We start from the raw sequence: 26,288 nt of genomic DNA, 5'->3' as shown, positions 1-26,288 counted from the left end.
GGTTGGACGGGTGCAGTAACTGAGATCCTCTCACATCAAGAGTGTTCGGGGAAGGTGAAGCTTACCCGCTGTTAACTCTCCTTGTCTCTCCCTTTTCATCGCCTGTTTTGCTGTCTGTTCACTTACCACCTCTCTCCCTTTTCATATCTTTAGTTTCTGTCAGGAATTGTTAGTTCTGTATCAGGTAACAGTGTCTTGCTTTGACAATGATAATAAAGAGTGTTCTTTCCCACTCTAACACAACGAAGGCAAGCCAGGAATTCTTGTAAAGACTTGCCTTCCAAGATTGTGCTTTTATGTGTTGTGTAAATGACACATCTGAAAATGGGCAATGAGTGCAAATTGCTGTTAGGACCATGCCAGGCTTTGGGGGCCTCTAGATTAAATGTCTGTTCTGCAGGGCCTTCGCCACTCCAACTTCTGTAGAGACTAAATTAAGTGTAACTCCTTGCCTTCTGAACAATCCAGACAATCTTTTCCACATTGCATCTGAGGGTTGCTCATACTATTATATGGAAAATAGAGCCTGGGGTACAACTTCAGAGGCTGGAAAAGGCACTCATGCGCTGATGTATTTTGAAACTTTAAGGAATAAGGCTCTCTGGACCTTGACTTTCTTCTTCTCACAATGCAGGGCTATCGGGGTAGAAATGAAAGGTATGTATGAAAGAAACAAAATCAGTAAATTGGATTTCATTCAAATTAAGAACTTTTGTTCATCAAGACACCACTAAGTGAAAAGATGAGCCAAAGAAGGAGCCATAATCTGGGGAAAAAATATTTATACATGTATTGAGCAAGAATTCATTCTATAATGTGCAAAGAAATACAAATCAGTAAGTAAAAGACACAAAACTCAATTTTTAAAATGAGCAGATATATTGAATAGACACTTCAGAAAAGAGGATATCCAAATAGCCAATAAGCTTTTGAAATGTACTCAGCTTCATTACTCATGAGGGAAATGCAAATTAAAACCACAATGAACTGTACTTCCTGAATGGTTAAAATTAAAGAGACTAATTGTAGCAAGAGTTGACCGGGGTGTGGAGCAACTGAAACTCTCATGCGTTTTCGATAAGGGTAAATTGGTACAACCACTTGGGGAAACTATTTGTCAATATCGAGTAAAACTAAACATAAGACTCCATGACCCAGCAGTCTCACTTAGGTATAGTTACGAGAAATGAGTACATGTTTCCATCAAAGACATGTATAAGAATGTTCACAGATGCTTTATTCATAATAGCTCAAAGCTGGAAACAACCCAAATGTCCATTAAAGAAGAATGGATAAGTAAACTACAAAATAGCCATACAATAGAGTATTAAACAGACATAAAAAAGAATGGGCTATAAAAATGCACATTGACATGGATGAATCTCATAGCCACAATGTTGAATGAAAGAAGCCAGATACAAAAGAGCATAGGACTACTCCATTTGTACGCTGCTAAGAAACAGACAGGTTATAGAAGTCATAATATTGGCTACCTCTTGGTAGAGTATTAACTTAGGAAGGCATGAGGGAAGTTTCTGAGGCTCTATATCTTTATCTGGGTAGTAGTTTCATGAGTGTATGCTTCTGTAAAAATTTATTGAGCTATGTGCTTAGAATTAATGTGTTTTGCTATATATTATATTTTAAAGTATATTTTTAAAAAAAGAATCCAAGGTTACTGTTAGCTTCAAATGGGTATTTACCTCCTTACCTACGATTCCAATTGTTGTAGTACTATCAACCCTTTAAGGAGCAGCTTGAAGGGAGAAAAGAGAAGAGAGTCAGGAGGACCCAGCAGTTTAGATGGTATTATAGAAAACTGCAAGAGGAAAGCTGGGGATCATTGCATTTGTCAGAATGATTAGCTCTAATCAGAGGCCATACCTTCTGTTCTGGTCAGCCATTCCTCCGTCTCTTCTCCCACTCATCAGTCTTTCCTGTCTGTGCGTACATGCACAATACTCAGGCGAGTGTCCAGCCACTGAAACCTGTAATAAAAGCTTGTTTCCTCCCTAAAACTGGGTTCCTTTCTTAACTTCTTTGTTTTTATTAGTGTCACTCTTATAATCATCCTGGCTGAAATCCTGGTGTCCTTTTTGACTCTTGTCTCTTCATCCCTGTTATAACCAGCTGCTCTGTGCCTGGCCACTATTTTCAGTTCTTAAAGCCCCTACCCCATTTCAGGCCCATGTCACTCTTTCCATAAGGTAATTACTGCACTGGCTTCTTAACTTGCCTCTTGCTTCTGGCATAGAGCACGTGTCCTTAACCATCACTTTTGCCATTATCCTACCTACCCAGGAGCTTTAGTGGCTTCTCGTTATTTTTTTTTCATGTCCATATCCCCAGAACTTACTACATGGGATGCTCCAAGAAAACGTTTTCTGGAATGACTGTATGACCTCCTTTAAGGATAAACTAAGACTCCGTGAGCCAGCAGTCCGCCCCTTCCCTGGTGCCAGTGTCCCTTCTTCTCTTGTATCTCTCCTCCACACACAAACACAAGAAAACACCTTTTTCTTGATTTTTCTTTGCCTATTCAAGTCCTAGCTAGTCCTCAAGGTCCAAGATCAAATGGTAACCCATCAGGAAAGACATCCTTGCCAAATCTCCTTATTACATTCTCTTAATGCTTCCTTTATTCACTGTGTCTCCCGCACCTAACAGTTTTGGCACAGAGTGTGTTGAATGAATGAAGCTTTCCCTCATGTATAGAAGAAGGGATTGCTCTATTTAGAGTCTCTATAAAGTACTATGGTCTGTGGCATTCATGTCACATGTCTCAGTCACTGCTTTTGCCGTCACTGGTTATCTTTAATATGACTGTGTCCCATTATCCAGCTAGCACTGGTATTATGTCTTGATTTCTTTCCCAGTGCCCAGAAATTGCTGCTCAGGACAGAGGCACTTGCCTAATCTGTACCATTATACCATTGTTATATTTTTCTGTGGACTTTTAAGGGCCGTGTTTTATTCATCTTTAATCTCTAGTGCCTAGTATAGTTCTTAGAATGTTATAGACTGTCAGTAAATATTGAATCAATGCACAGTGTTTTACCCCCAAATAGTCTGTATTTTGAAAACTAGCTTTCTATCTGTAATGTTTTCTGGACCTGCCAATTCCCTGAGTGTAATGGCGTGGATCAAAATGTCTCTAAGGGCTGATAGATGAATTTAGTAAAGTAGCAGGATACAAAATTAATATTCAGAAATCAGTTGCATTTGTATATACCAATAATAAAACATCAGAAGGAGAAATTAAAAAAACAATCCCATTTACAGTTGCTCCAAAGACTATAAAATACCTGGGAATAAATTTAACCAAATAAGTAAAAGATCTGTACTCAGAAAATTGTAAGACACTGAAGAAAGAAATGAAAGAAGATATAAATAGATGGAAACACATACCATGTTCATGAATAGGAAGAATTAATATAGTTAAAATGTCCATACTGCCTAAGACAATATACATATTCAACGCAATTCCTATCAAACTACCAACAACGTTTTTCACAGAAATAGAACATATAATCCTAAATTTTATATGGGCCATAAAAGACCCCAGATAGCCTCAGCAATCTTGAGAAATAAGAACAAAGTGGGAGGTATAATGATACCTGACATCAAATTATACTACAAGCATGGTACTGGCATAAAAACAGACATATAGATCAATGGAACAGAATAGAGAGTCCAGAAATAAATCCATGCCTATATGGCCATTTAATCTACGACAACGGAAGCAAGAATGTATGATGGGGTAAAGACAGTCTATTCAATAAATGGTGCTGGGAAACCTGGACAGACACATGCAAAAAAATGAAGCTGGACCACCTCCTTACACCATATACAAAAATAAATTTAAAATGGCTGAAAGACTTAAATGTAAGATCTAAAACCATAAAATACCTTGAAGAAAACATAGGAAGAAACTTCACAAACATTACCTGGAGTAAGATTTTTACTGATATATTTCCTCGCGCGAGGGAAGTAAGAGAAAAAATAAACGTGGGATTACATCAAACTAAAAAGTTTTTTCACAGCAAAGGAAACCATCAATAAAACAAAAAGGGATCCTACTGAATGGAAAAAGATATTTGCCAATGATATATCTGATAAGGGGTTAATATCACAAATCTATAAAAAACTCACTCAACTCCAAAAAAACCAAACAACCCAATTAAAAAATGGGCAGAGGACTTGAAGAGACATTTTTCTAAAAGGGACACACAGATGGCAAACAGACATATGAAGAAATGCTCAACCCCACTAACCATCAGAGAAATGCAAATAAAAACCACAATGAGATACCACCTCACCCCAGTCAAAATGGCTATCATCGATAAATCAACAAACAACAAGTGCTGGCGCGGATGTGGAGAAAAGGCAACGCTTGTGCACTGTTGGTGGGATTGCAGATTGGTGCAGCCTCTATGGAAAACAGTATGGAGGTATCTAAAAAATCTGAAAATGGAACTACCCTATGATCCAGTAATTCCACTCCTAGGTATCTATCCGGAGAAATCCAAAACTCCAATTCAAAAATCTTTATGCATTCCTATGTTTATTGCAACACTATACACAGTAGCCAAGACATGGAAACAACCGAAATGCCCATCGGTAGATGACTGGATTAAGAAACTGTGGTACATTTATACAATGGAGTATTACGCAGCCTTAAAGAAGAAAGAAATCTTACCATTTGCAACAACATGGATGGACCTAGGGAACATTATGTTAAGTGAAATAAGTCAGACAGAGAAAGACAAGTACCATATGATTTCACTTATATGCGGAATCTAAAGAAAAGAATAAGTGAATGAACTAATCAGAAACAGTTTTGGAGACAAAGAGGAAAAACTGAGGGTTGTTAGATAGGCAGGGGGTGGGGATAAGGGGGAAGGTGAGGGGATTAGAAAGCAGTAGGTAGCCACAAGATGGTTACGGCGTTTTGAAAATTAATTTGGGGAATGTAATCAATAATGTTGTAAAGATTTTGTAGGGTGTCCGATGGACACGTGTCCCATTTGGGAGACCACCTCAGGGATGATGTAGATGCCTGATCACTGCACCGTACACCTGAAGCTGAACAATAATGAATGCCAAGTATAATTATATATATATATATATATATATATATATATATATGTATATATATGTAGGTATATACTTACAAGAAGCTGAGTACAGCATTAGGAATAGAGACAGTGGAAATGTGATGGCTCTGTGCGATGTCAGAGGGATAGTGGATGGGGGAGGGGAGTTCACACAGTGTGAGGGATATAAATGAGAAATGTCTAAGTATTACTTTGTCTTGTGTACCTGAAACTAATAAAAAAAATGTCTCTAAGGAATAAACCCTTAGAGGAGGTCGTAATGGCTCTTGCTGGCCTTTGAAAGTGTCAATTAGGTATGTCTGGGAACCGGGGATTCTGGTGAAGTCGCTTTCTAGCATGTAGGCCACAAGGTGGAGCTCTACAATCAGCTTTGTCCTCTGGAATTCACAAGGGCTCTGGTATCCTAAACCAGTGATTCTAAAACTTGAGAGGGCATCAGAATCATTTGGGGAGCTTGTTAAAGTGCCCCTTTCCGGAGCACAGACCCAGGGGATTGAATTGTTGATCTGGGTTGGGAATCTGCCATTTTTTAATAGGTTCCCAGGTGTTTTAGCATTTCTGCTTATCTTGTAAGATGGAAGCTGTGGTTATTCAGAGGTCCTTGTTGAATTTGCTGCTGTGCTCATTCGGACCCAAGGTCTTTGGGCTTTAGGCCAGAGCTTCCCTGTGTCCATTCCTTCTCACCAAGTACAAACATAACAAAAGATTAACTTCAGACCAGAGCAGCTGGGAAATGTCTGGTCAATGCCTGGAAGTTCTGCAAGTATGTACCAGTTCATATCCTTCTTTTAATACTCCCAAGTATTGTTATTGAGGAGGAGGTGATATCAAATCTCTAAATCAAGTAGACTTTATTATTTTAAAATCAAATCTTTTTTTAAAAAACTTTTTATGGTAAAAAAAAATTTCACATATAAAAGTAGAATAGTAAAATGAATTCCACTATAGCTGTCACCCAGCTTCAATAATTAACCCCAAGACAATCTTATTTATTCCTCATCTGTGACCTCCTTTCCCAATTATTTTGAATCAATTTCCATATAACATTATATCATTTCCTCTGTAAATACTTTAATATGTATCTCTGGAAGTTAATTCTTTTTTTAAAATTTAGGTAAAATTCATATAACATAAAATTTACCATTTTTAAAGAGAATACTTCAGTGGCATTTAGTACATTCACAATGTACAACTACCACCTCTATCTTCAAAACATTTTCATCATAAACCCATACCCATTAAGCAATTACTCCCCACAAGCTCCTGGCTACTACTGATCTGCTTTCTGTCTCTATGGATTTACGTGTTCTGGATATTTCATACATTGTATGAACTTCTGCCTGGCTTCTTTTGCTTAGCATAATGGCTTCAAGATTTATGCACATTATAGCAGTATTTCATTCCTTTCTATGGCTGAGTAATAATTCTATTTTATGGCTGTACTATACCACATTTTATCTATTCACCTACTGATGGACGTTTGAGTTGTTTCCACCTTTGCCTATTATGGACAGTGCTTCTAGTAATATTCATGAATGAGTATTTGTTTGAGTACCTGTTTTCAGTTCTTTTGGGTCTATAAGTAGGAGTGGAATTGTTGGATCATGTAGTAACCCTATGTTAAACTTTTTGAGGAACTGCCAATTTCCTTTACATGAAAAGATAATCATTACATATTTAATTAGTGTTTAAATTTCCTCGATTGTCTCATGAATTAATCGGTTTTTATGAATCAGGATTTAAATAAGGTTCATATAAAGCAATTAGTTGATAATGGCTTCTTAAGTATCTTTTAATCTATAGGTACTCCTGTCTCAATTTTTTGCTTGCAATTTATTTGTTAAATTGGATCTAACTGGATTATTTATCTTAACGGAATTTCTTGCATTTTAGATTATACTGGTTGCGTTTTATACTGTCATTTAGTGTGTTCCCTCTGATTTTGTTCATAAATTGGTATTAGACTTAAGGGCTCTAACAGATTCGGGTTTGAATTTTTTGTGTGTGTGGTAACAAATATTTCATAGATAGTGTTGTGTATATCCATCCATAAGGAAGCTAAATATGTCTAATTTTGTCTCTCCTTTTGTTTTAAAATACATTGACCAACTTCTTAGGTTAGCTTTTTAAAATAAAGGTAATGCTGGTGAAGATGGGTAGAAACTAGATCACTCATACTTTGCTGGTGGGAATGTATAATAGTACAGCCACTCTGGGAAATAGTTTGGTAGTTCCTTTAGAAATTAAAAATGAACTTACCACATGACCCAGCAGTTTCACTCTTGCTCATTTATCCTAGAGAGACAAAAACTTATTTTCACATAGGAACTTGTGTATGAATGTTCATAGCAGCTTTACGCATACTAGCTAAAAGCTGGAAACTACCTACATGTCTTACAATGGGTGAATAGTTTTAAAAAACTGTGGTACATTTATACCACAGAATACTACTTAGCACTAAAAATCAGTGAACTATTGATACATGCAACAATTTGGATGAACCTTAAGGGAATTATGCTGCCTGAAAAAGCCCATCTCAAAAGGATACTGCATGGTTTCATTTATGTAACATTCATGAAATAACATAGAGATGGAGAACAGATCAGTGGTTGCCACGTGTTAAGATGGGAGTAAAGGGGGTGGATGTAACTATAAAAGGGTAGTATGAGGGAGTCTTGATGTGATGGTACAGATAAGTGTATTAATTGTGGTGGTTACATGCAGCTATACATGTGATACGGTTGTTTGGAGCTATACACGCACATATGCACACAAATGAGTGCATGTATAACTGACAAAATTTGAATAAGCTCTATAGATTATATCAATGTAAATTTCTTAGTTTTGATATTGTATAATAATTATGCAACATGGTAACATTGGGAGAGTCTTAGTAAAGGTGCAGAGGACCTTCTTGTATATTTCTTTGAAACTTCCTCTGAATCTATAATTATTTCAAAACAAAAAGTTAAAAAAATACACATAATACATAATGTTTTCCTTTTAAAACTTTCAATAAGGCTAAAGTCCCTCTGACTACGTCTTTCCGTCCTGGTGCCTTGCCCCCTCCTCTGGGGGTAATGACTGTTAGGAGTTTATAGAACATGCTTCCAAAACTTTTTCTTTGCTTTTATATGCTTATACATGTACCCATAGAAAATAATAAGACATTGTATTTATATGCATATGTGTTTTTCACACAAATATTGTATTACTATACAGTTACTCAGTTATTCTGTAATTGGACTTGTTCATTGATCAATATGTGTTGGGAATTTATCCATATATTAACATATCCAGATTTATCTTGTTTCTTTTGCCAGTTAAGAATTTGAGTCAGCTCTCTGACTCTCTGTTGAGCGTTACCTGAGATTTTTCTTCTCTGAAGTCTTTTGTGACCACTCCCAAAACAGTCTCACAGCACGTGTTCCCCTGATTACAACATTATTCATGTTATAGAAGGAAACTGATGGTTTTCTTGTCCCTCATTAGTGCTTACGGCTGTCTTCTTCTCTTATTTCACCTTTGAACCCATGAGCCTAGCACGGTGCCTAGAATAGTTAGCAGGTATTCAATAAATGCATGCATAAGTAAGTTACTGAACTTACAGGGAGGAAAGGTACAAAGTGAATGGCTCAGGTGAAGACTCCTGTCCCTGATGCACTGTCATCTGATGCTATTCTTTTTGCTGGTGGAATAATCTATCTTCTGAGTGTATTCTGTCAAATTTTGTTGAACCAAGGAGCAGAAAAATACTTGCTGGTCCTGTTTCTGCTGCTAATCTTTTGTGCAGTCAGGGCTAAGTCACGTAACCACTTAGGACCTTGGTCTCTTCCGTTGTGAAAGGAGAATAATGTTCCCCCCACTGCCTACTTTATAGAATTATTGTAAGGTTTTGGTATACGTTGTATACACATAACCATTTTGGATATTAAATTTAATGAAGAACTTATTGCTTCTCCAAGGGGTATCTATTGTGATATAATTCTTTCAGTGAATTCTTCATAGTTTGAACTTTTTATTTTGCAGTCACTGGTTTGACCACTTACATTTTATCTGTTGTTAGTCACATATTTTAGATAGGGACTTCTTATTACACTCTCAATAATCTTGGCTTCTTTTACCCATGAATTTACCTATGTATGGAAGACTTTCCAAGAACATTACTAATGTTTCTGGATTCTACATAAAATACTTTGTTTTGAATCTTTTTTTATTGCAATAATACAACTTTGCCATTTATGCATGAATGCTTTGGAAGTGGGGTGTTGGCTCTGCAGAAAGAAACTGAGTGTACTTTCAGACCTAACCTGGTGACTGTGTCCAGTGCTAACCAAGGCCTGTTTAGTACTTAGAAATCTATCAAAGGAGGGACATTTGCCTTCGTTGAGCAGAATGGTGAGGGTCACTGAAATTTTCAATCTTTTGAAAATTTTTATTTGACTGTTATTATGTGAATTTAAAGTAATAATTTAATTTTAAATTTAGCACTTGTACCAGAATCCTGTGGGTCAGGATATTTGAAATTTCCATTAAGAACCTCTTTAAATTCCCTACTCTAATTTATTTCTCAAAACTATCTTTGGCGGTCCCTAGTTAAAGAGGAATTATGTATGAGATGGCATTTTAAAATAATGTATTTTCTTCTGTTTATAAGAGAAATTCATATTCATTGTAGAAAAACTTGGAAAATAAAATGAAAGGTATAAAAAAGTACCTAAATCCTGCAGTCTAATTAATGTATCTTTTTGTTGGTCTCAGTACATCCATCAGTCTGAATGTTTATCACTATTAGTTTTTAAATATAATTAGGTAGGGCATGTATTTAAAACCTTTGGAATTCACTGGTCACTTTTTAAAACCTGATAGATGAATTTTTTTTTTAACTTGCAATTGACCTAAAATTTCATTATTAATTTTCCTTTTGAACTTTCATTCTGTAAATTACATATAAGAAATAATTAAGATACCTGATTAACAAACAACCTCTTCCTTCTTGTTGGCTGATCATTAGCAGGTAGATGAATTTCACTCACTTGAAGGATGTGTGGCAGTGTCGCATGAAAAGGGGGAGACCTGGGTGGTCACTGCAAATCATTTTACCTTCGGGACAGTGAAAGGATTTTGACTTGGATGATGTCCTTGCCTTTTCCTGTTTCTCTGACATTATGCTGCTCTGCTGCTTGCCTCTCAAGATTAGTTTTTGGGGGTCGTCAGGAGCCATGTGAACCTTGGCGGTGCCTGTATTTTTTGTGTGTTTTTTTTTATTTCCCTAAATCAGGGTTTTTCAAACTGCTGCTCATGATCCATTAGATCATGTATTCAGCAACTATTTATTGAATGCCTATTTTGTATCTGGCACTGGTTAAGCACTTGGGATAAGCAGGGAAAAGATACAAAAGCTATTCATCTATGGGAGGGGACAAATAAGAAACTAAATAAAATACATACAAATATATGGTATGGCGGGATTGTCTAGGGCCTTGTTGGCATTGGAAGGAATTTGGTTTTTACTCTGGTTGAAACGTGAAGCCACTGGATGATTTTCAGCAGAGGAATGATGTCATCTGATTCATAGGTCAGCATCCCTGGCTGTTCTGCTCAGGATAAACTGAAGCATGGGCCAAGAGGGGAAGCAAGAAGATGAGGTAGGAAGCTCTTTCAGTGATCCAGTAGGTCAAGACATCAATTTAGATGTCACAAGTATTTATTAAATAAAAATATAGAATAGAAAATCAGTGCATTGAATACAGTAGGTGGTAAGTGTTGTTTAATGAATTTATGCTAAGTAAGTGGGTGTACTGGGGTGCAGTATAAAATGTACTTGTTACAAAGGGTTACTATATGAAAAGTTTGAAAGCCATTATTCTAAAACATTTGTATTGCTGCCAACTAGAGGTGACTTTCATTTTCGGACACATTCTCAGAGAGTGGCTCCTGCACGAAACAGGCTATCTTCCTATGTTGTGTCTTACCAGTCAGCAGTTTGGTCTTCTCGACCAAACATTCCTTTATGTTCCCCTCCTCTCTTGTTTCTGCATGAGAGTTCTTAATAGAAGTTACCAAATTGCAATTTTTATTTTCAGACCCTCTTTTCCTTAGGCTTTTTCCCAGAGTTTGCTTCTTTCCTCTTTAACATTTCTCTTGCTTTGTGGTTTTGTACCCTGATAGTCAGCACACCCACCCCAGTTTCTTCTCCTGCCATCAGGGACTGCCTGTTTACCTGCATATATACCCACCCACTCCTACACTGTTACTGTTGCTGTAGCAACCAGCATCTCAATTTCTTTCCTTCCCCCCTGCTTTTTTCTTTCCCCTGCCAACCACTATTCATTAAATGCTCCCTCCCCAGTTTTATACACTGTGAGGTCAGGGCTGATGCCAAGTAACGTTTTTCAGAAGGAAGAACCAGGAATAGTTTGAAGATAAAGATTAAATGGCCCCTTATGAAATCCCTCTATTTTCTGTAGCTTGGGGTGAAAGGGTTTTTTTTTTGTTTGTTTGTTTTTTTTTTTTTTTTAATAAGCCAGGCCATCTGATTAACTGAGATGACTAAATTTTGAGTCCCTAGTCCTGTGGAAAAGTCATGAGTGTTCTAGAACAAATCTGTTATGGTACTTCCTTTTAACTTATTTTGAGGTCTTGGTTAGTTCTGTGTGGCTTTTGACATCTTTGGGCCAAAGGCAAAAACTTGCTCTCTAAATCACTTTAGCTCTGGGCATGTCTCTGTTCTGGAAAAGGATGATGAAAAGCACTGCAATGAGTGCCATCCACGTTTGCTTTGTAGAGGGACTGGCTATGCCATTTGATGACAACGTGTCTTTTTCAAGCTGGTTGTCCAACAGTTCTGGTTTCCTCTAGACAAGTATCAATCTTTGAAATGAGTATTGTTTTAGAAAAAACAAAAGAGAAAGCCCAGGTTCTCCTTCCAACTCACATAAAAGAAATGAGGGATTATTGGACTCTGAACACCACTTAAATGGAACTGGTATAGGCTGAGACTCCAAAGAACTTGTTTACTTTGTACGTAATTCCAATATCCTCTAGGATTTGTCATAGTCTATGGGTTGTGTCATGGGAAGTACAAAATGTTCCATATTCCTTACAGATCATCCTGTCGTAAAGCAGAAACCGGAGGGGAGAGATTTTCCCCCTCCTATAGGACTTTGGTTTTGCCTCTCAAGTCGTATGATACTAGCTCTGTCTGTGATTTGGAATAGTGCTGCCTTGTTTCCAAGCATTTCACAGGTCTTATGAAACGTTCACATAGAAAGGAGGGGGAAATTCATGCCAGTGGGCTTTGGAAAATATTGTTGGCACCATCCAGTCAATTACTTAATCATGGATTTATGGAAATCTAGGTTTATGGAGCCTGATCTAGGAACCTTTACGAAGCTCTGTCTTGTGCTTCTGGACAGGATAGTCCCAGGCACTTTTCTGGAAACAGCCTCAGCTTGTTTCTCTTCTATTCCAAGGCTAAATACTTTTTAAAATGTTCTTTTCGCCCCACTCAAGCAATAAAGAAGTCCAACAGAGTATTACTGGAGGGCCAAAAAACCAGGAGACCACACCAGTGAAGAATATTTTCTTGATGTTCTGAGATTCTCATGCTTTTCACCCTGGGTCTTTTGTATGCTGACCTTTGGATCACCTCCTACCCATTCATGTTTCATTTTGTGATAAACCCTTGTTTGAAGATAGGTTGGGAATAGATTTATTGCTTTTATTTTTTTATAGGTATATTTTGATTTGAACTCATTTTAACTTGTTGCTAGTTCTTTCAAGATACTGTTCATCTCATCTTGGTGTAATGATGGTCGTTTCTCTGGAAGGGTGGAGACAGTGACATCTCCCTTATGGAGATCAGAATCCAGAAAGCAAGTCAGGATTAAGGCATTCTTGTTACATACAGGTATCCTCAGTTCTCCAAGTGAAAATGACAGACTTCTATTCCTTCAGGGAATGTGTTGAGGACAGAAAAAAGTCCATTTCAGGCATTTTGGGTGGAGTGGAACTCTGATCTTAAAAGAAATTGGAATCGTTTCTACTAATAGACATGGGCTATAAAAAGTGCCAAATTTTTATAGTGTAGTTGGCTTTTCATTGAGCCTCTGGTAATCTGCTTTCTCTACCTGGTTCCCCACCTTCAACGCCCCCACCCCAGTTCCAAAATGGAACCGTGTTTCTCAGAGTGGTTTAAAAGTCACATGCATCAGAATTATAATAATTTAGGTTGCTTGTTAAATTCAGATTCCTGGGCCCACTTCCCAGATTGAATTAGAATATCTGGGGGTAGACTTTTAAAAAGAAAGTCCCAGATGATTTCTCATGCACATTATATTTAGAACCATAAATTACAGGATCTTTGACATTATGACTGTGAAGGCAAACTGCTTCTAAGCCTTTTTTTCCTACTGAACTAGATGCTTCCTCCGTGCTTACCATTCTCATCAGGAGGCACCAGCTGTAGAGAACCCCTGCTGAGATATTACTGTACACATAGCTCACTTTCTGGGTTTCTGGTATCATTCCAACCCTCTGGAAGGAATTGAATTTTGTACTCAAACATGAAATATTCAGTTTTAGTAGCTGCTGCTCTTTAGATAGCACCCCTAAACACTCTAGGAGCGAGAAGCCTACATGCCTACCTTCTCTGTGTGAGAGATAGGAGTTCCCTTCTCTGCCCAGAAGCATAGGCAAGACCAGTGTTAGTGACTCTTGGGAGACCGCTGTAGAGTGGCCAGAGTGGGAGGGGCCCCGGTGCCCGTCCTGGGCAGACCCCTGCCGGCCTGACCAGAATCGACCGAGGAAGTTCCTCCTCACAGATGGAAAGGGTGTTTGCCAGAGGCCCCAGCTTTCCTGTCAGGGACTGAGCTGGTGCAAACCCCTGCTGCTATGGCTGTGTGGCCAGCCAAATTTCTTTGTGTTGAGTCTTGTTTCCACCCCCAGCTCCTCTTCAGTCCTACAGATGCTGGTTTATTTGCACGCTCCATGCTGATCTTGGATTGAAAGCCTCTCCTTGTTTTTGAGCTCAGTGTTTAGATAACACCACATGCCTTTGGCAGCTAGGGCACCCTGTAAAGGAAATGCCTGGACTCTAACAGCCCCACTCATTCATTCTCTGTATGTGAGTGAGTGTGACCTGTGTTTAGGACGATTGTAAGAACAATTCTCTGTAGGGGTTATTAATACTTGGGGTCTGCAGGGGTACCAGCGTTCTCCTTGATGTTTGGAGTTCTAAGGACAATTTTCCAAGTCTCTTCTCTTTCTTGCCATTCTAATAGTAAGAGAATTAAAGTCTGTTTTGCCCAACACTGGTTTCCACACATAACTGGAGTACCAGAGCATTCTTCCCTCTGGTGAGAAGACTTTTGGGTGACACAGAGCTGAGTGGCCAGTGGTGGTGCAGACTGTTTTTATAACCAGGCCAGGTAGGCAGCTCCTTTGCACTGTGATTTCAGGTGCTCTTTTCCCTGTGGGATATACCCTCCCTTATTCCCCCAATCTTCCCCATCACTCTCTTGCCAAAAAGGAAAATGTGTTATTTTCTTTCAATATTAAATCTCTTCCGGTAGCATATAGCTCTTTAAATTTTCATTTGGTAAAATGCTGTTAAAACTTCTTTCTTAAAAATATTCCAGATAAATCTGCTAGACTCTAATTTAGGGATCTTGAGGCCCCTTTAAGCTCTACAATTCCCTAGAATTTATAACCTTTTTTCCCCTAAAACTACTAGGGCATTCCGTTTCATGACAACAATTGTCTATATACGACAGAGTGAGTGGCATTCATTTCTGCAGCATCTCTGATATACTTAACCTTACTTTTCTAGCAGTAATTCAGTGCTCTAAGAATCGAAGAAGGAAAAGTTGGTTATGACACAGATGGTGAGCAGTCATCATGATAAAATAGTGTCCAGGTAATCGAGGATCTGTCTACTAGCAGATGAAACACAACTATACACGTACACACTTTGTTCCTTAGTGCTGTATCACTGTGAATGTTCATGGCCATCGTAATCACTCTAAAATTGAAAATATCTTCTGAGTCACTAAAATAAATTATTTAGAACAACACTGTGACTTTTTTTTTTTTAATATTACGAACATTATAAAACTACAGAACAATATTAGGTGAACCAGAATGTACCACTCCCTAGTGAAGCTGGATAAATGCAATTATATATATTAACCAAACTATATTTCAAAGCTAAATATAAACTTGTTGGGAATTGTAAAGGGAAACACGTCATCTTCCTTTTCCAATTGTTGTAGCTGTATGCTCTGCATTTAATTAAAATTTTTTCTTTAATATTTACTCTTGAGTCATGCCATATGGAATATAAAAATTCTCTGAACAGATTTAAAAATTGAAAACTAATGCTTAAGTAATAAAGTGATTATTGTTTAAAAAATATTCAGAATAAACTATAAAGTATCTGGTTTTCTTCCTAATGGTTCTTGAATCTCTTAATACAAAGGCCAAATATATCCCTAAGTATATATTAAGGATATATGCTAGGATATATATTAGGGATATATACTAGATACCCAGGATTAGCCAGGTGGACAGACACTATTCACCTCCCAGGGTCTTGAGGAGTATCTAGTTGATTCTGTAATGAGCTCAGGTAAATAATGAATCATTTTAATATGGCTTCTTTTCAGACATTTGTGTTATCCTTTTCCTATAAATGTACTGGGATTTCACCTTTTGGAGACTGAAAAAGGGAACCGACTGCTTAAATAGCTTGCTTTAATGTAATCAAGGAGCCTCTCCTATCTTCATTATTACCTTCTAGCCTACTGTGTAGAAATACCTTTCTGCCGAGATTCAGATGTACAAGCTTGACAGGAGGTCCTGGCACATGTTGTAAAGAAGTAAGTGCAGTGTGTTTTGCAGAGTCTTGTCCAGCCTGTCTCATGCCCAGTCCCTGTGCTTTGTGCCTTCCAGTTCTCTCCTACGTTATGGTGGCAACCTGTCCCTTCAAAGTGCCATGAGTGTGCGATTCAATAGCAATGGGACCCAGCTACTGGCCCTGAGGCGTCGCCTGCCCCCTGTGCTCTATGACATCCACTCTCGCCTGCCTGTGTTCCAGTTTGACAATCAGGGTTACTTCAACTCTTGTACCATGAAAAGCTGCTGTTTTGCAGGAGATCGTGACCAGGTAAGTGCCTTCTGCCTCCTGTATCCCACACTAATGCTTTTCTCTCAAATTGCTCTTTCTGTATGGTCTTTATTTTTCCTTAGCATCATGTCAGATAGAAACAATTAAGGGGAAACAGTAAGGGTCTGGGGGTGTCGTTCTGGCTTAGTAGTGAGTGACTTCTTCAGAGCTGCCGTTGAGTAATGTGAGGCACACACCATAAACCGAGGCTGGCCACAGGATGGTTCTGAGCAGCCCAGCTCTGCCAAGTTTGTGAACAGATTTTCAGATTCTAAGAATGTGTCATTTCAAAAGAAAGGAGGGAGTCCATGAAAAATTAGCCTGCCAGCAAAAGAGAGGCTCTATTTTTTTCGGTATCAATAAAATTGAATAATGAATGAAACACCCTAAGTACCATCCAAGAGACATATATCCTGAATGGCCCCTTGGGATGGCATCTTTTTCTTGGATGAAAAGGGCTGAGCAACTTTGTTTGAGAGGAAGCCAGATGCTGACTTTTTCTTTTTATTGCCAGCAGCACAACTGGGAAGGAGAACCCAAGCTGTGAGTTTCCAGCCTTTCCACAGTCTCATTGGGAATGGATGTTGACTTAGAGCTGGCAGTTTAAAAGCATAGTGTGTTCTTGACTGGCTGGGTTGGCCATAGAAGTTCTGATGCGGGTGGCAGTGAGGAGACCAATTGGACTTGTCTGAGTAATCAAGCTGAACAAAGACAAAAAGATTGAGCAAAGAAACAAAAACATTTTTGTTTTCTTCTCAAACACAAGTCTTATTGTTACTTCACATTTAGATTGGTAAAAGACAAACCTAATTCTCCTGCTAATACTTCGTGTTCTCTTTGGGTCCATCAGCTGTCAAATTTTGACATGTAATTCTCACATGCGGCACTCCACCTCTTTAAAGTTATTTGTGGGCCATAGGGCATATAAGAAACAGTTCTTTGAGAACTTGTAAAGTCCCTGCTATTTGAAGGCATAACTAGGACTCTTTTTCCTAGACTGAGGTTGCTAGAGGCCCCCCGTGTCATAGCATAAAGATTAGTATATGTAATAGGAGCACAATAAAGCCTTGTTGAATTGAGTTGAATGTGAAAGAAACCGAGAAAGATCTTTTAAGTTGCCCAGGCTAGCGATTCCCCCTTTTGTAAATAGAGAATAGATATCCAAATTCAGAATTTATGTTCAGGTTGGAATCCTAGGAGCTACTTAGCTGCGATCCACACTTGAAACCACTAGATGCCCTCAGTTATATAAGCATTGAGACTTAGAGAGGCCACAATGCCTGAATGACCTTTTTTTTATAGGCAATTTGTTTCTTGGGTGGGAAAAAGCAATTTCTAGAGATGGTCCGACTCCTGATAGAACAGATAATTGTCAGCTCTGCAGAATCTTTGGTTTAGTTCCATTCAGCTGTGAAAATAACAACCAAGCCCCTCCTTTGTCCTTCTTTCCTTTCTTTCTTGCTTTTATTGATCATCCATCTTCTGTCAACATCTTACGTATGTATGAGATCCTTATTTCATTGAACAATAAAGAGTAGGCACTACATGTAATGGTTTGTTAGGCTTTTTACCAGAAACATGGGCTCAGGAAAAGGTGAACGAGGTGAAAGAGAATAGATGTTGTGTTTTCTTTCAGTTCCTATATTACAGCCAGAACGTGTCTGCATGGAGTCCTTAAAAGACTCAGAGTAAAGGCCTCCAGCCAATATGTAGAGTACCTAGACCGTGGTTTCTTAACCTTGGCACTGTCAACATTTCGGTCAGGTAATTCTTTGTTTTGTGGGACTGTCCTATGCATCACAGGATAGTTATAGCATCCCTGGCCTCTCCCCACTAGACGCCAGTGATGTCTCCCCCAGACAATGAAAAATGTCTCCAGATATTGCCACATGTCCCCAGGACGATGGAGTGGGGGTGGGGGGCATTGCGTCTGGTTGAGAACCTCTGTCCTAGATCCGTTTTCTCCAGATACACTGGGACAGACAGGTATTACCTTGAAAGTATTCATATTTCCCACACAGATTATCAAAAGTATATAACCTAGGGAATAGGAAGTACAGAGATTTATGTTTGCCTGTGTTGTTCATTCCTTGGGGACTATGAAATGTAACTGATTTGTCATCGTCTTGTCTCAGTGCCTGGCACACAGTGGGAATACAATAAATATTTGTTGAAGTAAATCTTGAGTACATTGGTTAACGTGTGGGTTTTAGTTATTGGGGCCTACAGCTTCTCTACCTGGAAATCAGGATTGGTAAGTGCAGTTTTCCTGCTCAACTTCTGAGGGCTTTACAGGGGATGAATTAAATCATAGATTTTCAGTGAAACTAATCTACTGAGCTTATACTTTTGAAGTGTGGCACAGGAGGCCAAACTTCATGCCTCGTTCCTGGAACATCTCTCTCAGATGTGATTTATAAGCTCTGACTTCCCACACTCAGGGCTAAAGCAGCAGCTGCTGCGGTTACAGTGTTATCTGCAGGGCTGACATGTATAGTCTTTGACTAGTCCAGACAGAATCTTTTTTGCTGCCTTCAAATTCCAAAGCCTCCCCTTTCCTTATATCGGTCTTTGTATTTGATCTTGTTCTTGTGTACTTTGAGAACGCCCACAGCCCGAAGCTCTGTGTTCTGGAACTCTTCATTTAGTCATAGGCTGGGGAACCATCCCAGAATTTCCATAATAGGAATGAACATGGTCAAGAAAAGCACTAAGTGACCCATCTATCTGAGACAGACTTCTGGCTTTCAATTATAGTGAGATAAGTCTGTCTACACAGATGGACGCAGACAGTGTGCCAGAGAGCCTGTACTTCATTTTAGACTATCCTAGGTTCACTAGGTAATTCATTAGCTTAAAAATGAAATTAACATTTCAAGACATTGGACTCAGGGAATAAAGTGTGAAATAGGCTGAGCCAACTGTGTGTGTTCCCCATGCTCATTGCCACCACTGTATATAAATTCTGATTATAGAGCTGCTAGAGATCATTTTGTATAAACCTTCCTTTTACAGATGGGAAAACTAAGGCTCAGAGAGGTTAGGTCCACAAGTCAAGACATATTTGGGTTTGTACCAGAGCCAGGACTAGAACCCAGATTTTTGAGCTCTTAGTATAGACCATTTTTCACTATACAGTTGTAATAACTTAATGCCAACAGTGGAAAGGCAAGCAGCAAAAATGAGTGAATTGGGCTGGAAGTAAACAATAGCAAGTTCTGGGGACTGGCCAACTGGAGAGCCCACCCTTGTAAATCTAAATGAATCCTGTCTGAAGCTTTGACTCAGCTTCAGTCCATTGTTGCCTTGAGGGCCTCGGGTTTTTTTCAAGGAAAACCAGAAATGAAGATTTATATGTGAGGTATCTTGATCTTTAAGTATTGCAACAAATTCATACTTTATTGTATGGATAAAACAAATCTGTGCACCACACCTATTCTGCTCTTGAGCCACTAGTTTGAAACCTCCTGTCTGCAGCAGAATGTTTTTCTCTCATGTTTAATTTCGTGGTCTGTCATTAATTCATAGGTCAGTAGAGACGAGTTCCTTTTTCCTATCTCCTACTAAAACCCTTCCTAACTACATGCCTTTCCCCGCTCCCCTCGGTTGTTTAAAATAAGAAAGCAGATACTTACTGAGCACCTACTTATGCCAGATGCTGTGGTAGACACATTCACATGACTGCCAGACAGGGCCCTCTCTGAGATTTGCATTCAGAGCCCTCTATACAATCTGTCTTTCCCACTTTTGGCGAAAAACACATGGTTTGTTTATTTCTAGCATAATCTTTGAATTCTTCAAATTTAGTAACTTCTGTCATCTGATAAGGTGACATAAGTGACATCAGATTGTCTGGGCATCAACAGAAACAATAGCCCCCCCAAAGAGCCTTGAACTTTTCCTTTCCTTTTTATTTTTTTTAGCCTGTCCACCTTTTAGGCTTACAGTATAGTGAGGAATCTTGCAGTAAAACAGCATTTCCTCTTCTCAAGGCTGCCTGAATCCAAGGGTTCTCCTCCTTGCTTTCTTGTCATACTTGGATTTTTTTGTTTATCTTTCGTTTTCTCCTTGAAGCCTGACTGGGTACATTCTGTCTCCCAAGCTTCATACTCCCCCACCCCCCCGCACACCCCACCCCTACCCCCGTATTACTCACTGAGCTAATCTTTTAACAGGGTTAAAAAAGAAGGCCGGTTTTCCACCTGCTAGCTTTTCTGGCACACGCTTGTAAAACAGCACTCGGCTTTTGTTCCCTTTCTTTCACAATTCCTTAAATGGCTCTCGTCGTAGATTATGAGAGTCCAGCAGAGCAGCCCAAGGCTTCTGGGAAGTAAGTCTTTCAGGCTAACAGGTATGTGTTGCCCACAAAGGGACAGTGTGGTAATTTTAAAATCTTCTCTTGCTTTAGTCTCATCTAATGCCTGTACACTTGCTGAAAGTAGAATGAGGAAGGAAGGAGAAAGCATAATAAAGTTTTCTTGCAAGGGTTGAGCACTGGAATGTTTGAGCACTGGGATTGTTTTACACAGGTCTTTGTTTTAAACTTGATAGATGGCAAGGCCTCTGAAATCTTGATAATTAAATCATTCTGTCTCATTCCCTGGAGAAAAGAGCTGACTTGTACCCTGTGAATCCAACAGAATGGCCTTGAATATGTGGCCTGGCCTCAGACATTACATCACCACTCAACCTTTCTGTGTTGACATTATATGGGTATAGCAGAGGTGCAGGAATTTACCAGTAAGTGCACTCCAGGCCAGTGAAGCACCTTATAAAGTTAGACTTTACTTTTTTCTATAACTCCCTGTAGTCCTAATTAATCTCACTTGGGAGCCTGGCAACCCACGTGTTCTTTGTCTGAAATAAAGGCACACACTTTTAGTAGGGGGAGATTCGGCTCTTGGGTTCCATCCTAGGACTTGCTTTATGACTTCAGGCTAATTTCTTCTTCTTTCTTTTATATCATATATTTTTAGCCCTTTAGCTTCTAAAGCACTTTCTTTTATATTAATCCTCCCATTGACCTTTGGGTTTGCTTCCTTGGACAGGTTTTATCCCCACGTGAAACTGAGGCCTAGAGAAGTTTGAAATGGCAGATCTAATCGGCAGCAGAAACAGGATTAGACTCAGTCTCTTGCCTGTGATTGTACCCTCTTCCTCTTAGGCATGCTGCCACCTGTATTATACAGATTAAGTGGTGATAGTATCTTCCATCTTCTGATGAAGAGGAGCTGAATACAGAATGTAGTGGCAGAGGGATTCCTTGTGTGTATTATTTAGGTAAATATCTTAAGAGACGATTTTTATAAACAGAAGGTAGCATGAAAATAACTGGTATATTAAATCAACTATTTATAACTCTGAATCCTGAACCCCTTTGAAAATCTAAAAGCTGCGAACATTCATTTCAGAAAAATGTATATGTGCACATAGTTTTACATATGATATTAAGGAGTTTATGGAATTCCTGAAACCCAGGGGTTTCAGGTATTAGCAACCTGGATTAAGATTGCACCCATGGATTATGTCATCTTTTAGTCCATTTGCTGATACAGTTTTAGAACTTAGAAAGCTTAAAACACTCTGGAGTGTATGCAGGCCTGTTTGATATGGTCTGATTTATAATTGTTCAGCTGAAAAGGAACACTAAGGACCTGATTTCTTCTTAGGAACAAATGGTATTGATTTGACCTGGTGATAAAACATGAGTTCACCTTTAATTTCTAGTTCCTGTCTAGGAGCCTGGGCTCTACTAAGAAATCCCTGGTGGATATTAATGAAGGGAACACAGTATAACCTTTCCTGCTCTACTTGCCCCATCCTCCTTGGAGATTTTACTTTAGTAGCTTTGCCCCTTTTGCGGGTGCCTTCAAAAAAAAGAAAGTAATTTTCCTTCCTATGAATGGTTGAGACCTTTTTTGAATGAGGAGTATAAATACTGATGGGTAGATCGAAATGAGTGATGCCATCTCCCCATGTCCCACATATAAAAGCTGAGGCCCACAGAGGAACGTTTGATTGCTGAAGGCCTTTGGGTTGATGCCCTCTCATCTTGCCCAGGTTTCCAAAAGAGTTTTGCCAAATAAAGATTCATCTTTAAGTAATGCAGGCTACTCTGTTACAAGCAGCTGCTGGAGATTTGGAGCATTTTTAAAATTTCCTCCCTACTGATTATTTAACTATTATTGGCTGTCTTTATGGAACATTTCTTTATTAATAGAATTTTTCCTACTCAGAACCCCTAAAGGGTAGTTATTTAAATAAACTAGAGAATTCCAGGAGCCTAATGGAGCTAAAATGGCAAATGGTCCAAAATCAAGAATCAGGTAACTTCACATGCAAAAAATAGTGTGAATCTTATGGGTATGCCTATTTGCATGCTTTTATTGGAAGCCAGTGGAATTCTATTTTCTCCTACAACAAATAAAATAATTCTATGCTTTGGCTGTTTCCAAAGAAAAATTTCCCTGATTGCATTGGGTGGTATTTGTGGCATGAATTATGAATGATATGATTAAAGGTATATTATATACCAATTGGCAAACCTTTTTCTGGAAATAGTCTTCTAGAAAGCACATCACAAAATTGTTCAATCACATTTTTTCCCCTTTTGACAAAAGGTCAGGGAGAAATAAGAGCTGTGTTTGATTTAAATGTTAAATTGCAGTCTCTCTGCTGTTACTGATCTAGGCTAGAGAGCCATCTGGTTTTTCTGTCCTAGGCAGTACAGTTAATTAGACAGGCGTACCATTTACTGGAGAATAATTAATCAATTACTATGGAAGGAGCCTCGGAGAGAACTATGTAAGCTGATCAGTACTCAGTGAATGGTAATTAATTGGTATGTTTCCTTCTCAATCAACAGATGTTGGAGAATATCAAATGCTGTACAAACACGCACACATATACATACACATGCATATGCATATACACGTATATATATAGAGAGAAATGGAAGGTTCTGTTAAGACATATTCTGGGTTATTAGAGAATATCAGATAGATGGCCTGTCTCTCCTGCCTTCTAGAACTTCTAATGTGTATTTTGTGTAGGGATGAGGAACATTTTTTGTTTATATCCATATTTCTAAACCCAGTGAGTCCTTACAATATAATGTACAGTTATCTGTATTCCAAAATTGTCCCTTTTTTGGTTTGTTTTAACCATTAAGAGTTAAATAAAGGTGTTAGGGAGGGAGAAATAGTTGCTTTGCTTAAAGATGGCTAACAATTTTTTTTCTCTAGTAAGCTGCTGTTTAGTAAACAGTTTTGCTGTGGCAGGCTACGTTTAGATCCTTCTTTGAACCTCAGGTTATTAAAAATATCTTGTGACTTGCGTGATTCTACAAAAATGGTTTGTATAGTTAGAGGCATGGTCTCCTCTGGGTATTCAGCCAGCAAAGGTCTTGAGAGCATGTGTAATTCGAGAAATGCTAAGAGTTGAAGAAAGGGGCATGAGTTCTTGGAGGGGGTGCTGGACATTACAGCAGTCTACCAGAGAGTAGGGAATATTACATGAGTGACTGTTTTCCATAATGGTTAATGAATGGATTGACAGAGGACATGTTGGCAAATGAAACAGTGACAAGTGCTAATTCTGTAATTTTTTTTTTTTATGTTGGTGGTAGCGGTGGTGGCCGCTGTCATGGTTCCTTCTTGAAATCGATTGAGAGGAGTTGTTGCTCTGTCCCTATGCTTAAGTTAATGTCTCTATACTGACAGTGGGTTGGTAAAAAGATTAAAATGCACTGGCCTCAGGTTAACTCTGCGTAAAATGGCTGGGCTGCATCAAGATCAGTAAACAAACAGGATGGCTCTTAGACAGAATGAATAAACAGTGAGATGGGTCAGAGTGTGGCCAACCTTTAACCTTTGTGGCCACCTGGGGAGGATTATGGATGATGTGAATCCATGTAATAGCTTATGCTCATTTTTTTTATTAGTTTCAAGTGCACAAGACAAAGTAATACTTAGACGTTTATCATTTATATCCCTCACGCTGTGTGAACCTCCCTTCCCCCATCCACCATCCCTCTGACATCGCACAGAACCATTACATTTCCACTGTCCCTATTCCTAATGCTGTACTCCGCTTCTTGTAAGTATATACCTACATATATATACATATATATAAAATTATAGTTGACATTCATTATTGTTCAGCTTCAGGTGTACAGTGCAGTGATCAGGCAGCTTATGCTCATTTTTGCGTTGGTATCACTCTTCTTACCCACAAAGCCAAATCAAAATTAAGTATGTCTTCCACTCTCCGATCTGAAGTAGCCTGTGGGTCTCCTACCTCCCCGCCTAATCCAGAGCATTTTGGGAAATGGGGCTTCTGTTGCCTAGATAGTGGACACCTAAAATACTCTTTCTCCTTCTTTGGAGGCCTGCCCTGTTCGTCTCAGTTAAGATACAAGGTAAAAGACTCATATGAAGTGAGTTTTTAATTTGTCATTTACCCCTTACTGTTTAGAATGAGATCAAAGAAAAGACCTAAGAGAAGGTAATGAATTCTTCATATTCATGTCCCCACTAGGCTACAAACCTAATACCATCTTATTTAGTTTTTGCTTTTCTAAACCTGAACAGTAGCAATCTTTACATTTTTTTCATGGGGGTGTTTTAAATGTAAATGTTGGTTGTGAAGTCCTACCGTGTTTCCCTGAAAATAAGACCTAGTCAGACAATCAGCTTTAATGTGCCTTTTGGAGCAAAAATTAATATAAGACCCGGTTTTATTTTACTATAAGACTGGGTCTAATATAATATAATACCAGGTATGATATAATACCAGATATAATACCAGGTCTTATATTAATTTTTGCTCCAAAAGACGTATTAGAGCTGATTGTCTGGCTAGGTCTTATTTTCGGGGAAACAGGGTACATCATAAAGGGAATAAAGATGTTAAACCTAGGAATTGTTGACAACCATTTTTTTCTATTACGTTTCTATAGCTTACATACAGAGAGTGCCAAAAGAATGTATACACGCTTTAAGAAAGGAAAAGTTTAAATTGTGGTACTTAATATATACCGATAACAAAAGATGAATACAAGTCATGCGTATCCATTATTTTGGCACCCCGGTATTTATAAAGGGCCGTCTACTGCTGAACCTTTCTGTTATCTAGGCCAGAAGTCCTTTCCTCTAGGTCAGCTTCCAATTCAATACCAGATTGCCTTGGTAAGAATGCGCAGATACTGTTTGAAATTAGATATCAAGATTAAAAGGAAAAGAGAGAAACTTATACCTCCGGTTTCACCACTTGAGGTGAAGTTCAATTTTCTGGTTAATTCAAATAATAATTATGTTTCATAAATCTGGATATGATTAAATACTTTGGGTTTCCTTTGGTAGTGATTAGTGTTGGCACTATTTGATCCTTGTTTTCTTGCTCCCTGTAACAAATATTTAAATATTTGAGATGGCTAATCAAGACTTGCAATGCTCTGTCCTCTTGAGTGCTAATCATTAGCAGGGCCACAATCACAGGCTCCAACTGGAGTCTGGCAGAAGACGAACCCTTCCAGTACAGCTTTAGAAGAGAGAAATCTTTCTGACTGCTCTGATGATGTTAAATGTACCTCTGTACTCAGCCCACTAAAAATAATCTTTATTTCCACAAAGCTTTAAAAAGAAAGAAGGAAGAAAGGGAGGGCAGGAGGACAAAAGAGCTCTTTTGGCTACCTTGTATTTTAAAATAGCCCAGACTCTGACCCCTCTCTTGGAATACTCATCTCCCAGATATCCACATAACTTGCTCTCTCATTTCCTTCAGAGCTCTGCTCAAAATGCCATTTTATCAGCGAGACCTGTGACTACCCTATATAAATGGAAATTAACCACCCCAGCACTCCCTATATACCCTAATGTGCTGTTTAATTTTTCTCTCTACCACCCCTGGACACATTACATATACAAGTACATATTCTTTTTAATTATTTTTCTACCCACTTTCCACTCACATTATATATGTATATAATTCTTTTATTCTTCCAA

The 26,288-nt window shown here is 38.6% G+C and overlaps 1 protein-coding gene across 2 annotated transcripts in view; it reads left to right on the top strand.

The window, feature by feature from the left end:
• DCAF5 (DDB1 and CUL4 associated factor 5) overlaps positions 1 to 26,288 on the top strand; it is an 87,640-nt gene that overhangs the window by 36,388 nt on the left and 24,964 nt on the right. For both annotated transcript variants that reach the window (XM_081047495.1, XM_081047496.1), the window contains exon 6: positions 16,071 to 16,284. In XM_081047495.1, coding sequence (XP_080903621.1) covers positions 16,071 to 16,284 — 214 coding nt within the window. The remainder of the gene's footprint in view (positions 1 to 16,070; positions 16,285 to 26,288) is intronic.

Source organism: Rhinolophus hipposideros (genome assembly GCF_964194185.1).
Source record: "Rhinolophus hipposideros genome assembly, chromosome: 5".
Lineage (NCBI taxonomy): Eukaryota > Metazoa > Chordata > Mammalia > Chiroptera > Rhinolophidae > Rhinolophus > Rhinolophus hipposideros.
Note: the sequence above shows the minus strand (reverse complement) of the source record. Positions and strands in the feature narration are given on the sequence as shown.